The sequence below is a fragment of the Chinchilla lanigera genome, unplaced genomic scaffold (assembly GCF_000276665.1).
Source record: "Chinchilla lanigera isolate Chin_1 unplaced genomic scaffold, ChiLan1.0 scaffold00020, whole genome shotgun sequence".
Classification (NCBI taxonomy): Eukaryota; Metazoa; Chordata; class Mammalia; order Rodentia; family Chinchillidae; genus Chinchilla; species Chinchilla lanigera.
The window spans coordinates 24,264,016-24,280,722 of record NW_004955421.1 but is presented as its reverse complement, the minus strand read 5'-3'; the positions used below and the strand labels follow the sequence as shown (position 1 = coordinate 24,280,722).

At 42.3% G+C, this 16,707-nt stretch overlaps 1 protein-coding gene across 3 annotated transcripts in view; it reads right to left on the bottom strand.

Moving 5' to 3' along the window:
- Positions 1-16,707, bottom strand: part of Taf3 (TAF3 RNA polymerase II, TATA box binding protein (TBP)-associated factor, 140kDa) — a 151,078-nt gene that overhangs the window by 133,750 nt on the left and 621 nt on the right. For 2 of the 3 annotated variants that reach the window (XM_013513725.1, XM_005383880.2), the window contains exon 2: positions 12,225-12,467. In XM_013513725.1, the coding sequence (XP_013369179.1) occupies positions 12,225-12,467 (243 nt within the window). Of the gene's footprint in view, positions 1-12,224; positions 12,468-16,707 lie in introns of those variants that run through there. The other variant, XM_005383879.2, reaches the window with a different exon arrangement.

The following is a 16,707-nucleotide window of genomic DNA, read 5'->3' as shown; positions in this document are numbered from 1 at the left end:
GGCCTAGCACTGTCCAGCAGAAGAAATTAATGAATGGATAGTGCACAGTAGCTGAATTAATCAAATGACAAACAGAGCATATAACATTATGCTATAACTAATTAATGCTAAAATAGGCACTGCACACACATACATCTATATACACAAACACTACACACACACACACAGACTTGGAAGACTACATCAACATAGTATCCATAGTTATATTCTAGTGGAAGACTTTTTGTAGTTTCCACATTTTAAGTAAAAAATTACAACAAATGACCCTTTCAAAAAATGTGTAATCTAGGCTAGTAAACAAATTATACTTCGAAAGCTGGGTGTGGTGGTACATGCCTGTAATCCCAGCACTCAGGAGGCTGAGACAGGAGGATTGCTGTAAGTTCGAGACCAGCCTGGGCAACAAAATGAGCTCGAGGCCAGCCTGAAGTGCATAGGGACACCTTGTCTCCCAAAGACAAAAAAAAAAAATTATACTTTGAAATTCAATTCCAGTGGGACTAGTATAATCACACATTCATTATGGCACTGTAAACTGATACAATTCTTTTGAAAAGCAATGTGCAATACGTGTCAAAAACCATAAATGTGTTTATACCTTTGACCTAAACACTTCTGGGAATTTATCGTAAGGAAATAATATAAAAGAAAAATATGCAGAGAAGTGTATCTGATGTGACGCTATCATATTTTAAAATAAAAATGTCCAACAGTAATAGAGTATCTAAATATTATGCTACATTCCTTTAAGAAACAGGAAATATAAATAAACAGAAACAAGGAAACACCATAACAAATAATATTCAGTTTTTAATAGAGAACATAAAGTGAATAAAGAGAGGAAAATACTGTTGTATTAACTCAATTAACGAAATACTCTTCACAATGGAAAATGGTATGCACACACTAAAAATAAGAAAAGCTGGTATATTTTTTGTTTTATTACGTTTTGTTTGTTTTTTGAGACAAACTTTAACTGTGCAGTTCAGGCTGGCCTTGAATTCACTTTGTAGCCCAGGCTGGCCTCGAACTTGCAGCAATCCTCCTGCCTCAGCCTCCTGAGTGCTGGGATTACATGTATGCACCACCATACCAGGCCCAAACTGGTGTGTCAGAATGAAGGAAATGTGTTAATTTCTAAAGTACCTTCTTGTTGGACTTTGATAATAATGTTTGAGTACAAAAACATGGAGAAGTGGGGCGTGGTGGCACATGCCTATAATCCCAGCATATGGGAGGCTGAGGCAGGAGGATCACTGCAAGTTCGAGACCAGCCTGGGCTACAAAGTGAGCTCATGATCAGCCTTACTGCATAGCCAGACCCTGGTCTCAGAAAGACCAAAAAAACCAAAAACAAAAACAAAAAAAAAATCAAAACATGGAGGAGAAGTAGATAATAATGGATAACAATTTCAAATTTTGGAAAAAAATCTAGTTTCAGAAAGTGTAACATAAAGCCTTTGCCGAAAAGAATTGTCCAACACATAAAAGCTTCCTCAAAGCAAAATATTATGCACAGTATATTCATATGCATTCATTCTAACAATGTTTCACAAAAGCTACATTATGAACAAAGTTGTTATTACTCTTTCTAAAATAAGCCAAGTATAATTTAAATTGATTCTTCCCAAGATTTTGAAAAGATTCCTTAGCATTTACTTGGATATTCATTAACACGAACAAGAAAGGAAAGAGCGCCATCTACTGACCTGCAACCTCTTTTCATATAAAAAAGAAACCAATTTTATTTATACCACAGAATTTTAAGTTTCTACCAAAACGGTAGATGACAATAAAACATTACTAACAATGTCAGAATGTATCAGAGTTTACATTTTTTATTACATAATACTTGATAAAAATAAATAATAAATTGCAACCAAATCTGACCACATAAGAGAAATGGGCAGTACATGGCACTGTAATAAGCACCAAATATCAACAATTATTCGGCGCTGCGGCCTAACTTATCCCAGCGCCTGCAGTGAAGAGGGAGAAACAGCAGAGGTGGGGCAAGGGGAAGAGAAATACTAGTACTTTTCCTGTGGTAAAATTAGATACATGGCTATATTTCAATACCATTAAAAAATCTTAAATATGTCTAAGCGTTCAAAAGATTAAGACTTACTAAAGCAGATGAGCAAAATTAAAGCACATCAGCAGAAAACAACGGAAAGCAAACACAGAAACTGGGAAAATAACTGTGAAGACCAGGCCGAAACAACTTACTCAGGAATGTTTTCATCTTACTGCTCGGAAGGCCAACTCCTCCTCCCAGCCTGAGCCTGCTCTGGTCTGTGTCAGTGGTGTTTCGGGGGGGGGAGTGCAGACCCTCACCCCACCAGAATGTGGCAATGCTGATGAAAACTAAGTCCTACTACGTGCAGCAGCATTTCACACGGCGAGGTGCAAGTCCCAGGTGATAAAAACTCGCAGCAGACACTATCACTATTAGATTTGTACGTCTACGGCACTGCGTCTTTCGTCAAACACAGTAGGACAAGCATTACACTTGGTACTGAGATCTTCAGGAACAAAGTATAAACGTGAGTCTGACCTCAGAAGACCCTCTAAGACCTATAATAATAGACGACCTTTTAGGGCACTCTCTGGCTTCAGGTCCCGTCCCGTCCCGTCCCGTCCCCCCGCCCGCCCAGCGGTGATGACTCCCTCTCACACGCCGTCCCACTGCAGAGCCGTCTACCACAAGGCTTTCACCAAGAATCCACCATGGGGCTGCTAAATCCGGATCTGCAGCCTACCAAAACTGTGGGTGAAATAAACATGTTTTCTTTACGAAGTGCTTCATTTCTGGTGCTTTATTATGGCAGAGAAATATGGACTAATCTATGTTTTACTTTAAAATTACCCAAAAGACATAAAAGAATGCAAATCAAAGTTAGAAAAACTCAGAAATCAAGCAAGTAATATATGCTATGATGACATATACATGGTATAATTATAAAAAACAGGGAGAAAAAGAAAAACAGGAGTAACAGAATGGTAAGGCTCTGGGTTAGATTCTCAGCATCACAAAAAAATAAAATTAAATAATTAAAACTAAAATTGAAAAATAAAAACAAATGCTACTTCCCAAGAAACTAGCTTCTCGGGGGGAAATGATGAATCTGGGTGTAGGGCATGAATATACCAGGCAAGCCCAGAGTATCTGATACCCCTGGAAGAAGACTGTCAAAGAGGGTGATGTCAAAAGGACCGAAGCCAGACTGAAACGCTGCCACTAGCAAAGATGGGACAACTGGAGCTGCAATAGGAGTAAAACAATTCTAGCCAGGCCTGTAGTATCGGTACTGCGGGAGGCTGAGGCAGGAGGGTTATAAGGATGAGCCTAGCTGGGGCACTTTAGTGATTTAGACAGACCCTATTTCAAAATGAAAAAACAAAATATTAGAGAGGTAGCTTAATATGAAGGCCCTAAATTCAATCCCAAGTACTGAAAAAATATCGTAACAAATGAAATCTGTCAAATATGTGTAAATCTATGAGTTCATAAAGATGTATTTAAAAAATACATTATCTTGAAAACTGGATACATAAAATAGTCAAGTATTTATCTTGCTATTCTTATAAAAATTGTACCAAGTGACTACATAGTGGCTGAGGATAAAGATTTTCTTAGCAAATTATTCCTGCTAAAAAATAAAAAAAAAAGAACATCATCATTTTGCAACCTTTACTGAATTAATGGACCACAGCAAAGATCATAAACACACCTAATACTGAAGAAAGGGAAAGCCAGGCACGAATCAGCCTCGCTGGAGAGGACAACACTGATCACACCTGGTGAAAGGTGGCCGTCCGAGCGCCGCCGAGCCTGGAGTCGCACCCCAGTGTGCGAAAACCACAACGGACAGCCGCAGAGCGCCCAGAGCACAGGGTCCCAGAGCCAGCTGCAGAAAGCAAGGGAAAGGACCTGCGATCTTCAACAAATTAATTATAACACGAAGAAAGAATGGGGCTGGCATGGGGAGAAATCTGCAAATTAAAGAGACTTGTGGTGTGCATCTATAATCCCAGAACTTGGGAAGCCGAGGCAGGAGGATCACTCAGTTCCGGGCCGGGCTGGGCAGCACGGTGAACTCAAGGCCTGGCTGGACTACGTCCTGAGACCTTGTCAATAAATGAAATGAAAAGAAATGAAAAACACAAGAGACAAAAACATGAAAAAGAGAGTAGCGTGAAGAACAAGAAATTAATGGGTCTAGGGACATACAGTTGATAAAACTCTAAAGCAAAGAAGTAATTTCTATAAAGTCAAGATAGTGGCTATCTGCTGAAGGCTGGGGCTGGGGCTTCTGGGATAGGTGGTAAAGTTCTATTTCTTGAACTGGGAGGTACTTAACAGGTATTAAATATCCTTTTCTTTTCCTTTCCTTTCATTTTGTTTTGTTTCATTTCTTTTTCCCGTACTAGAGACTGAACCCAGTGTTTGAGGGAACTGAGTTAGAAATATTATAGGCAGCCAGGCAGGGCTGGGCCCTCTATGGAGCCACGATGGAAGACAACAAAATACCTTGCAGCTGCGGAAGAAACAGGCACTTCCCACTGTCGGCCAGACCTCAAGACAAAAGACGAAACAAATGTACCCATACACCTCTCCAGGGAGGGACTGACATTCTAAACAGGTATCGATCACCTGGAAAAAGCCAGAAGAGCCACTAGCCCAACCTGCCACAGGAAAAGCCCCTGTTCTGTATTCATATCCACGTGCTGTGCGACTTGCTTCCCCATTTGATCCCGATTTAATGAACTGAAGCAATTAGACTCGTGATCTCATTGGCTGACCACAGTTTTGTCCCACCTCATGCCCACTTTGCAAGTTCTCATTTTTCCCCACCTTGGACTCTCCTCACCTCATGATTTTGCTCTATAAAAATTCCTTAAAAAGGCAGGTTCCTCCTGGGCAACCCACTAGAGTCCCCTTCTGTCGCTCTGGTGGACAGAAGCTTTCTTTCCCCCAATAAACCTATTCTGCTCCTAACCTCCGTTGTTCCTAAAATTCATTCTTCCATTTTAGAGAACATGAACTAATCTCAGATATCCAGCAGGCTGGGAATTTCTTTCCCCTATATCACCAGGACCTTTGCAATGATACTTTTCATCTTGAGGCAGGGTCCTGATAACTTGCTAAATTGCCCAGCTGTTGTGATCCTCCTGCCTCAGCCTCCCAGAGTGCTGCGATTACAGCATGTTCTAGCACGTACGGCTTTAAATGTCCTTTTAGATCACCCAATTGAATAGTGTAACTGGCAATTTCAGTGAAAGCTATTTCAAGAAAAAGACAATCTGTTGCTCTAACAAAATGCCTAAAGAAGAAAAAGGAAGGAAGGATAGGACCAAACCAAAGCCGAGGCTGGGCTGTACTAACAGTCTTCTCAAGGAAACTGAAGGGAAGAGCATTTTGAGGCTAAGGCACCCTAAATTTTTAGGAAGAGATCTAGTATTCACACCTGTTAATAAGAAAAGTTATTCTTCAACCAGGTCTGGTGGTGCACACCTGTAATCTCAGCACTCAAGAGGCTGAGACAGGAGAATCCCCACAAATTCAAAGCAGCCTGGGCTACACAGCAGGACGCTGTCTCAAAAAAGAAAAACAACAAAAACTGAACAGTTATTCTTGGAAATGAGTGTGGGAAAGCAAGGAGAACCTTTCTAGGACGCTTAGGACACCTGGGGCACTTTCTGTGGGCAGCGGTGGGGATGACCTCATGGCATCTCCTGTGCCCCACGCTGACCACTGCCTCCACCGCCCTAGGCTTTTTTTTAAACCAGCTTGTATTACTCTAATTTTTTCAAACATGTAAATGCTTTCAGAAGGGCTTCACAATAAAAACAAACTTCTGAGGAAATGAGACAAAGACACGGGCATGTTGCCACAGACCCGTAGTCCCAGCCCTTGGGAGACTCAGGCAGAAGGACTGCCGACCTCACGGCCGGTGTGACCTAGACAGTGAGACTGCCTCAAAAACAACAACAACAAAGCAAAACAAAACAAACCCCCTCCCCACAAAGAAATAAGACAAATATGTACCCATACAAGAGAGCTCCAAATGGTTTGGTCACACACCACCTTCAGAGAGATCTGTCACTCCCGACCCCTCATGCGGGCCATGCAGCCACTTCTTCGGAAGCGCGAAGTACAGAAGGAGGGGCAAAAAGACTCAGATAGCTGGGTTGGGTGGTGCGTGACTGTTATCCTAGCACTCGGGGCTGAAGCAGGAGGATCACTGCAAGATCAAGGCCAGCCTGTGCTGTATGGCGAGTTCAAGGTCAGCCTGAACTACATGGTCAGGCACCCCCGCGAAGAGTAACCGTATGTACAGGGAGAAGCCTGACAAACACTGCCTCAGCCAGGTGACCAAGGTCAGCTTCAACAGAGTAAGTCGGGACTGGGGTTTTACCCCCATGGTAGAGTGCTTGCCTAGTAAGGGTGAGGCCCTGGGTTCGAGCCTCAGCACCAAAAAAACTAAAAATCAAAAGAAAAAAACCAGAGATAAGTCATGTTGATTAGATACATCCTTTGACTGGGTAATGTGATAAAAACAGCACTTTATCTCTGTAGTCTTCCCCGCCAAAACCTCAAATCCCCAGTTTAATCGTGAAAACAAATCAAAAAAATTCTAAGGGACGGGCATCCTATAGCACACTTGACCAATAATCCTCAAAACTGTCAAGGTTTTCAAAAACAAGGAAAGTGTGAAGAACTACTACGGTCAGGAGGTACGTCTACGGAGACACGACAGCTGAAGGTAATGGGTCCCAGGCCGGACCGCGGGGACGGAACAGAACAGCAGGGGAAGATGAAGACAGCCGAGCCAGGCACGGTGGGGCACACCTGTGACCACAGCCGACTGCAGGCTGAAGCAGGAGGACGGTTGTGAGTCCGAGGCCAGCCTGAAACGCGCAGCAAGACCCAGGCTCAGAAAAACACAACAAAACAAAAAAGACAGAAAAAACCCCTCTATATACACAAAACACAAAGATCACTAAATAAATATGGACTTTCATTACCAATGATGTATCAATATTGGTTCATGAATTGTAACAAACGTACCACCCCTGTGTAAGATTTTAACAAAAGAGGAATCTGGGTACAGAACATAAAGAAACTGTCTGTACTACTCTCTCTTTTTTTATAATCTAAAACTGAAACAAACCATTTAAATTGTGTAAAACTAGAAACCCTAAATGTAGCAATAGCACATATCTTTATTTTTCTTCTTTTGGCAGTGTGGTGATTGAACCCAGGACTGCTGCACTGAGCTACAGCCTTAGACCCTTGTCATTTTTGTTTTGAGACAGGATTTTACTATATTACTAAGTTGTCCAGGCTGGGCTGTAACTCAGGACCCTCCTGCCTCAGCCTCTAAGAGTGCTGGGCTGACAGGCACGGGCCACCACACCAGGCAGTATCTGATAGTTTAGTTACAGTTCTCCAGCAGCAATTATGCATGATAACTGTAGCTTTAAGAGAATTTTATTCTAAAATATTTGCATGCTATAAAAATAAAATGAAAAAATTAAAAAAAAAAAACAAGAACCAAGTGGTTATAGGTAGAGTATTATAAGTCAGGTTTATTTATTTATTTTTTGAGACAGAGTCTTGCTAAAGTCAGGTTTATTTATTTATTTTTTGAGACAGAGTCTTGCTATGTAGTTCTAGCTGGCCTCAAGCACGGTAATACTCCTGCCTCAGCCTCCCAAGTACTGGGATTGCAGGCGTATGCCACCACGCCTGGCATAGGTTCATGTTTTGGGTAGTCTGTTTGCTAGGGCCTAATGCATTGTAGAAGAATAGTTAAGTAACTCTTTAAATAAACAAACACCAATGATTAAGTGTGCACACAAAACACGGAGTGCGACTAAGCCAAGGGCCAGGGCTACAGCTCCGTGGCAGGAAGCACGCTTAGCTTAGCGTACAAGAGGTGTTAGGCTCAATACCCTGCACCAAAAACAAACAAGCACTTCGTCCGGTGTAGTCCACCTGAGTATTTTTAATTTTTGGTATGCTGGAAATTTACCCCAGCATGCTAGTAAGCAAACACTACCACTGAGCTACAGCTCCAGTCACTTGAGTCTTAAGTTTTTTTAAAAAGCAAGAGAAAAGAAAACCCCAAATTATTAAAGAATTTGACTATTGAACAGGTGGGGGTGTGATAGACAGAATGATAAGCAACCCCAAAGCAGACTTAGAAGGCTCCAGAAGGCACAGGGAGCGTGGACCAAGACTGTGGGCGTGCAGTACACTCTGGCACAGCCACACACCATCTGACAGCGCACCGAAAGTCCTGGTTGTTAAACTTGAGCTACTCCACTGACATAAGGCTCGCGGGCTCTCACCACTTTAAAGTCTCTAACACAGCAACTGCGTTAACACTGCTGTCTTTAACGCCTTCCTCAAATTTCCTCCCAGCATGTGATTTCAGGGCTTGTTTTCTTAGCACAATCACAATTTTTGGGTACTAACAAGTGGTCTCTCAGCTAAACATTTCAGAGCTAGACCTATTAATTCTCAAAGTACCAGAAGATATAACACATTGATAACTTAGTAGTACTTTCATGAAGACATACAGGATGTTTAATAAAGCATATTTAAGGACAGGAACAAAGAAGAAAGTTCCAGGGTCACCTGATACCCACGGTCTCTCGGTGAGAGAAAAAGCTCTTTTTAGCGTGTCTACTACCAGGCCTCCGCCCAGAACCCCTCCTTTGACGCTGCTGGTATTTGAGTGCATTTGTTACATGTTAAAAGTAAGCAGTTTCCTGATTAAAGAAGCTGTGACAAAACCAGTTTCTCAGACTGAAAACACTGGGGTGATCGAAATTTATGAGGAATGCTTAAATTTTGAACAATTATTACAATAAAAGACACTGAACAGCTGGGACGTTGAGGCAGGAGAATTCTTCTAAGTTCCAGACCAGCCTGGGCTACAAAGAGTTCAAGGTCAGCCTGACCTGCACAGAGAGACCCTGTCTCAAACAATAAAAGAAAAAAAAGACACAAGGCCATCAGTCCCAAAATACTGCCCCTTACTTTGAACACTTATCTTGCCACTTTCTGAAGCAGCGCGGGAAGTCCTCCTTCGCGAGTGCTTACAAAGTGTGATCCAAAAAGAGGGAACGCTGCTGCTGAGTGCCGCCAGGACAGGCAGGCTGCGGAAGCCCTGCAGTGTGTCCTCACCCACCTCACCCCTGGTGTGGGCTGTACGACTTCCCCAAGTCTAAGTGACCGTGAGGTGTACATGCTTTAAATCTAGTGAGGACCCTGAAGCAACCACGACAGCACAACTGAAGACACACAGCACCTCAGAACTGCTTCAGAGAGCAGCAGCAATGATGAGACAAGCGCGTCTGGAGGGTAATGGCAACGTGTCTCTTACTAATAGAATTTTTAAAAATTTAAACATGTGCTGTATTTTTGAATCACATGTTACATATGGCAATGGGGTGGTTAAAAAGAACTTTACGGGGCTAGGAAGATAGCTGAGTGGCACAAGCACCTGCCTGGCAAGCGCAAGGTCCTGAGTTCGATTCCCCGTACCAAAAAAAAAAAAAAAAGAACTTTACATAGGAAAATAGAAACAGTCAGGTTTCCTGAAAAATAATAACAGCTATGCTGTAAATACAAATACATTCAAAGGAGGGGGAGGCTAAGGAGTTCCTGAAGGAAGCTGGAGACTGAGGCAAACCTGGATTAAAGGAGTAACAAGGAACTTCTACATGTGAGGCCACACCAACAGCGTATAACTCAGTTCAAGAACATGTGCTAAGGGGCTGGGGATTTAGCTCAGTGGCACAGCGCCTGCCTGGCAAGCGCAAGGTCTTAGTTCGATTCCTGGTACAAAAAAAAACAAAAAAACAAAAAAAACAACGTGCTGAAGGTGCACCTTGTTCAAAGAGCCATCCGAGGGGCTGGGGATTTAGCTCAGCGGCAAAAGCGCCTGCCCGGCAAGCGCAAGGTCGTGAGTTCGGTCCCCGGTACCAGAGAAAAACCAAAAAAAAAAAAAAAAAAAGAGCCATCCAAGGCCCTGCTGATACTGATCCCTGGTTTTAGTCAGCGTTAATTGCCAAAACTTTGAAATGGGGAAGTGCTATGCTATTGAGCAAAGCCTTTCCCAAGGGGCTCAAACTAGAAAACAATAATTTTCCAAAAGGTTACAGTAAACCTTTCTATATAGCCAAGTGTGGACACAATGATTCGTGATTCGTTTCAGTACACTGCCAGGACCCAATGACACTCCCCCTACCCATAATAAAGCCCTACGACTTAGGTCGAGCTGGCCCGGTTTTTCAGGTGAGATGACAAGGAGACATACACTATAAAACAACTTACTCCAACTTTAAACAGATTGCATGAATCAAACAGGTAACACTTCGAACCACCAGGAAAGTGAACAAGAGACTGTAAGAAGTGTACTGCAAGAAACCGTAAGGCATGGTCCGTAGAAAGGTAACATGGTGCAGCTGCTGTGGAAAGCAGGCTGGTGCGCTCCAAAGCTCAGACACAAGCCTGAGGGTGGAGCTCCAGGGCAGAGCATGTGCTCAGCACATGCCCGAGGTTCAATAACCAGCACCCAAACAAACAAACAAACCAGAGAATTAATGTATAACCTACTTCTGGGTGTAAACCCAGAAAAACTGAAAGTGGGGACATGCACAAATTATTTATATATCATTGTTCAAAGCATCACTATTCATAAGAGCTAAGAGGTAGAAACAATAAGAGTCCTTTGACAGGCAAAAGAAATAAACAAATGTGCAATATACATATAATGTCACACCATTCTACCTTGAAAAGGAATCAGTCCTGACACATGACACAATACGGCTGAGCCTTGATGACCCTACACTGGGTGAAATAGGCCATCACAAACAGACCAATTCCACACCAGGCAGCGTGGTGCAGTCCTGTAATGCCAGCCACTAAGGACTGTTTGCCACTGCTGAGGCAGAAGGCTGTGAGTTCAAGGCCGGATGGGCCACGTAGTGAGTTTAAGTCCAGCATGAACAACATACTGAGACCCTGCCTCAAAAAATGAAAATGACAATAACAACAAAAACCAAAAACAGACAAATTCTGTATGATCTCAGCTGTAAGAGTAGATATTTCAGTGACAGAAAATGAATGGTAGCTTCCAGGGCCTGGGAGAAGTGGGAAATGGTGATTTATGTTTAACGGGCACAGATTTAGAAAGATACAAGTTTTGGAGATGGACGGTTGTGAAGGTTGTAGAATACCATGGACAAAGTTAATGCCACAGAACTGTAACCTAAAAATGATTAAAATATGTAATTTTATCTTATGTACCTTTTACCACAATTAAAAAAAAAATCATAAACAAGGTTTACTTCTGGGTCATTTATATCATCCTGGAGTATACCACTGGCTTTAGACTTTAAAAAACTCAAAAGAAATGATTTACAATTTTCTATTTTATAAAAAAGTATTTCTTGTCATTATTTAGAGCCTACAAATTATTTAACTACGTTTAGAATCTTGGTGAACTTAATGACCAACATGTAAAGTCATGCAGCGAGAACTCAACTACGCAATGGGACTGATGATTGTGCCTAGCTAACTATTGTTTTATACTCAACAGTTTCAAATGACCGAACAACAAACACTGCTACTCATCATTTCAAATAGCACGCTAAGTCTGCACACTACTACAGCATGCTCACAACCACTCCCAGCACACCGTAAAGTGTCCAACTCACATTATGGTAATAAGAAGGGAGGAAAAGAATTACCCCAACTTTTCATTTCAAAAGTTTTCTTTTTTGTTTGTTTGCTTTTGAGACAGAGTCTCACTATGTAGTTCAGGCTGGCCTTGACCTCACTATGTAGCCCAGGTTGGCCTCAAACTCACAAGTGATCCTCCTGCCTCAGCCTCCCAGGCACTGGAGTGCTGGGATTATAGGCATACCCCACCACACCCAGCTTTCACTGGTTTTCTAATTTAGCCACTATCCTATTTTCATCTATTGAAAGGTTTCTTTTTGCAATCACATTTTGATTGTCTTCCCTTATTGAAAACAGTATAACCCTGATCATACTATGGTTCTGCCTGGTAATGCCAGTTTAAGTTTGTTGGTTTGGATTGCATTTCTAGAATTTATATGTTGGCAAAGCACAGAACGGTAAAAAGATTAAAATTCCACTGAAATAATCATTAATATATGAGGAAAAATTGATCGCAAACCTTCTTGAGAAGACACAATGGGTGGCAAGTAGTCCGGAATGTATTCTTTTCTCTCCTCTGCATCTTTACTTCCAGGCTGCGGAAACTGGAGGACATTGTTCTTGCTCACAGGGAACGCAGGGATCTGATGTGGGAAGGTGACAGGCTCAATGTTGTGGATGTAGTCTTCTAGCTCATGAAGATTAACGCCCATAAGCTGGAAAGCTTCACCAACATCGTCCAAAATCGGGTCTGTTCGGCCGTCTGAAAGGCAAGAGCAAACAGTTACTGAAGAAAAAAAGTTTTAACATATCAAAATACTTTAAAAATTTTAAAGATTGCTTAATAAGTGTTAATAGGAGCATTTTTTTAAAAAAACATTCAGCAAATATGCAGCTCTGAGCCAAATACAGGAAGACTTTAACGGATTATGAGCAGAACAACATGTTAAATACTGGAGAGCTGATTACTAAAAGGGGCTGGGGATGTAGCTCCGTAGGAAGGGCTTGGGTTCATTCCCCAGCACCACTGCTGAAAAAAGTCTGCAACCGTGGCTGACACAAAGTGCATGCCAACAAATGTTACTACTATTACTTTCCTCATTACACAGCTAGTGTGCTATGCTGAGTAAGTAAATGTCCGTTACATTTCCTGTTACTCACTAATGCATCTCTGGAACCGTTAAAAGTGGCCGACACATGATGGGTACTCAAATAAACATCTGTTATTGTACTACAGAATCCCTTTTCTTAAATCCAGTAATATTTACAAGGAAGGACTTAGATCCTAAAGGTAATTTCGATATAAATTTTCAAGTGTAATTAGAAGATGCCACATAAAACAGACAAACGAACAGAGTAAAAGCTACATACAATGAGATTTTCTTTACCAAAGCCAGGTATGGTGGCACACACCTATCATCCCCGCACTTGGGAGGCTGAGGCAGGTGGATCACTGCCAGTTTGGGGCCAGCCTGAGCTACGTAGTGAGTTCAAAACCAGCCTGAACTACATAGGGAGACCCTGTCTCAAAAAAGCAAAACAAAACAAATGCATTTTTCTTAGGGCTATCCTTAGCAGAACTTGAGGCTCCTGCATCTTTTTAAATTTCTACAAAACACAGGCATGGTAGCACGCCTGTGTAATTCCAGCATTTGAGAGGCTGAGGCAGGAGGAGCATAAGTTTGTGGCCGTCCTGGGAAACTCAGTAACTTACCAAGTCTGTCTCAGAAATAAAAAAGGAGGGCCGGTGATATAGCTCAGTGGCACAGAGCCTGCCTGGCAAGTGCAAGGTCATGAGTTTGATTCCCATACCTAAATAAATAAAAAATGGCTGGGGATGAAGCACAATGCAAAGGCACTGGGCTTAACTGCCAGTACTGTAATAAAATAAACACTATTCATTTTCCTTACTAAACACAGATACGCATTTCAACTCTTCCATTCCTATATTATTATCACTCTCTCAGTACAAAAAAACAGAATCATCTCAAATTCCTCCATGTACTCTTCGGTCTCGATCCCTCAACCTCTGGTGCCGCCCACCTTCCCTTTTTCTTGCCATGGAGTTCCGATGTTTCTTACTCTGCATCTACGATCGTTACTTCAGAACTCAGCGGCCCCCCCTTCTGCATAGGGGACACATTTCCAAGCCTTCAGTAACGCCTGGAGCCTCAGACGGGGCTGAACTCCACATACACTGTTTCTTCCCCTATACATAACATCTTTATGATGGAGTTTAATGTGTGAAATAGGCACAGTAAGGGGTTAACAATAAATAATTTTAAAATAGAACAATTACAATATCGCTAATAAGTTATCTAAAAGATATGGATTGTTTATTTCTAGTAATTCCATTTAATATTTTCAAATCACTTTGACTACAGGTAGCTAGAACTTTAGTAAGCGTAACTGTGGATGTGAGGGGACGCTATGTAGTCTCAAACCCTGTTGCTCACCACAGTCTCCCTTAGATTTCACTGCAATACCATCTCCTTAAAATACCACTTTCTCCACAGTATTCTCCTACTTATGAATACGCAGTGTGTTGTTTGTTTACTTGTTTTGTTTGAGACAGGATCTTGCTACATAGGCCAGGCTGGCCTCAAACTCACGATCCTCCTGCCTCAACCTCCCGAGTGCTAGAATTACAGCTGTGTGCCATATCTGGCAGGAGTACACAATGTTTTCTACCACATCTTACTTCTTTCATAAAGCTTTTAATTCTTTCCACAACCTAATTTCACTCCTGAATATTTTGCTTGAACATCTAAGGAACTACCTCCCCGGGTGGAGCTGGTCACCTTAAGGGGTACTTTCAGTCTCACTTGCACATTGTATCTTACACTGTTCTTTAATATACAGTTCTCTTGACCTTTATACAACCGCATTTCATAGCTCAACTCAACTCTCATCTTCTCTGCGAAGTAACCCTAGCCTGAAACCCACCATCCACGAATGTATGTCCTTTACCTTACTCTTTGCTACCTAGTGAGACCCTGTCAAAAAAATAAAACAAAATAAAATAAAAAATTAGAGGGTGAAATATAAGACTGCATAGTTGTACCATGAGGTTAGAGAATTCAATTTTAAAATAAAAACAGTATGAATAAAAGAATCTTAAAATGTCTGTCTACTTAATAGTGTATCTAAATTAGCATTTTAAGAAATGCTCCAAATCACCATGAGGAATAATAAACCTGACAATTGCATTAAAATCAGCAAAACTGACTAGAGAAATTGGGTAGTGAGGAATAAGGCTCACATGAACAAGTCTCACCAGCTTGAACCACCAGAGGTACACGAATGATCGTCCCATCTGGCGGTACCACCGGATGGGACAGTCATGCGTGTACCACCACCTGGCAGTGAGACACCAATTATGGCCCTGTCACGAACACGTTAGAGAACTACAATGATCCTCTGGTGACTTTCGAACACCTAGTTACTTGAAGTGCCAGCACACATTCTGGTTCTAGGTGTAAGGCATGGAAGGTAACTATGTATTTAGGGGATGTTTTGGCATCTGTCAATCAACAGCTGTCCTTATTTGGGCAACTTGGTAGCAAAAATATAATTAAGCCTACCTATTATGGTAACATTACACTCATGGACCACGGAACACAGCCTGAAGGAAAACAAGCAAAAGCCAGCAAAGTATTCTGCTGGTGGTCTACTTTCAGGATAATGATGAAGGAACGAAGGAACACTACTTCACAGTTCCCACCTTAGAAGTACCGGTGAAATCAAGCACTCGAAAAAACTGGACATTTTAAAAACCCAAAAAGTGAAGTCAAGCTGGGTGTAGTGACATATGCCTGTTATCCCAGCTACTCCGGAGGCTGAGGCAGGAAGCTCAAGGCCACTATGGGCAACTCAGCAAGTGTCTGTCTCAAAATTAAATAAACTAACAAACAAACAAACACGACTGGGGATGCAAGTCAGTGGTAAAGCACCCCTGACTTCAATTTTCAGTACCGGGTCGGGGGCGGGGGGAGTCAATAAATAGCTATTATGGTAGTGGATTATCAGTTTGTTCATTCATTCATTGAACAAATATTTCTTGGGTGCCTATTATATTTGGCCCCATCCTAGGTTATAGAAGACAAATATAATCAGTCTGTCTCCTGGTGAGGGGAAGAGACATACACACAGGCAATTACAAAACAAGTTGAGAAACAGGGAAATATGATAGGATTATAAAAGCAGATAACATGGGTTCCCTAGAGCAAGACACTGAATCTTTAAGTAAAAAGCGTTTTACTGGTGGACCAGGGAGTGAAAGACACTCGGAAACAGCATGCATTGAGGCCTGAATAGCTTTAAATGTTCTGGAAAAGGCAGGTAGCTCAGCATGGCTGCCGATGAGTACGGCAGGGTGGCAGAAGAAAAACTAGCTCCCAAAGGAAACCATGCTGCTTAAGTTTAGATGGTTAGCCTCTAACCAACGAGTGCAACGGGAATATTTTTTTAAAAAGATAGGAACATCAGACGTGGGCTATGGGTGGGATCTCATTTGTATTCTGGACAGCACTCTGGCAGCACTGCCGAAATGGAATTTAGAACCTAAGAAATACAAGGCATCTAAGGGTCTCCACTTGTTAAATCTGGGGGCCACTGACCACAGCATCCTAGGACACCCTTCATCTAGTCTGCCAATTTATCAACTTAAAAGCCACAGTCTGAAACTTAAATGAGTGGCACCCTCCGCGCACATACACACATGCACGTTTCACACGTCAACAAAACGATGCTCAGCTTGCTGCAATATTCCAAGTTATTAAATAGCACCAGCTATAGTTCCAGGCACTCAAAGCCCTAGGGGCTGAAGCCCAGGCTGCGAGAACCTTGCAAGTTACCTCTGATCCCTCTACCAGCCTCTGACAGCCACTGTCATAGGAACTACCAGGCGGGCGCCAGCAGGCAGCCGGGACGCGAGTGCAAGTTCACCGGATCGGCGCCCCGGACCCAGCCGGCCCCGCGCACAGCGCGCCCGGGCCGCGTCC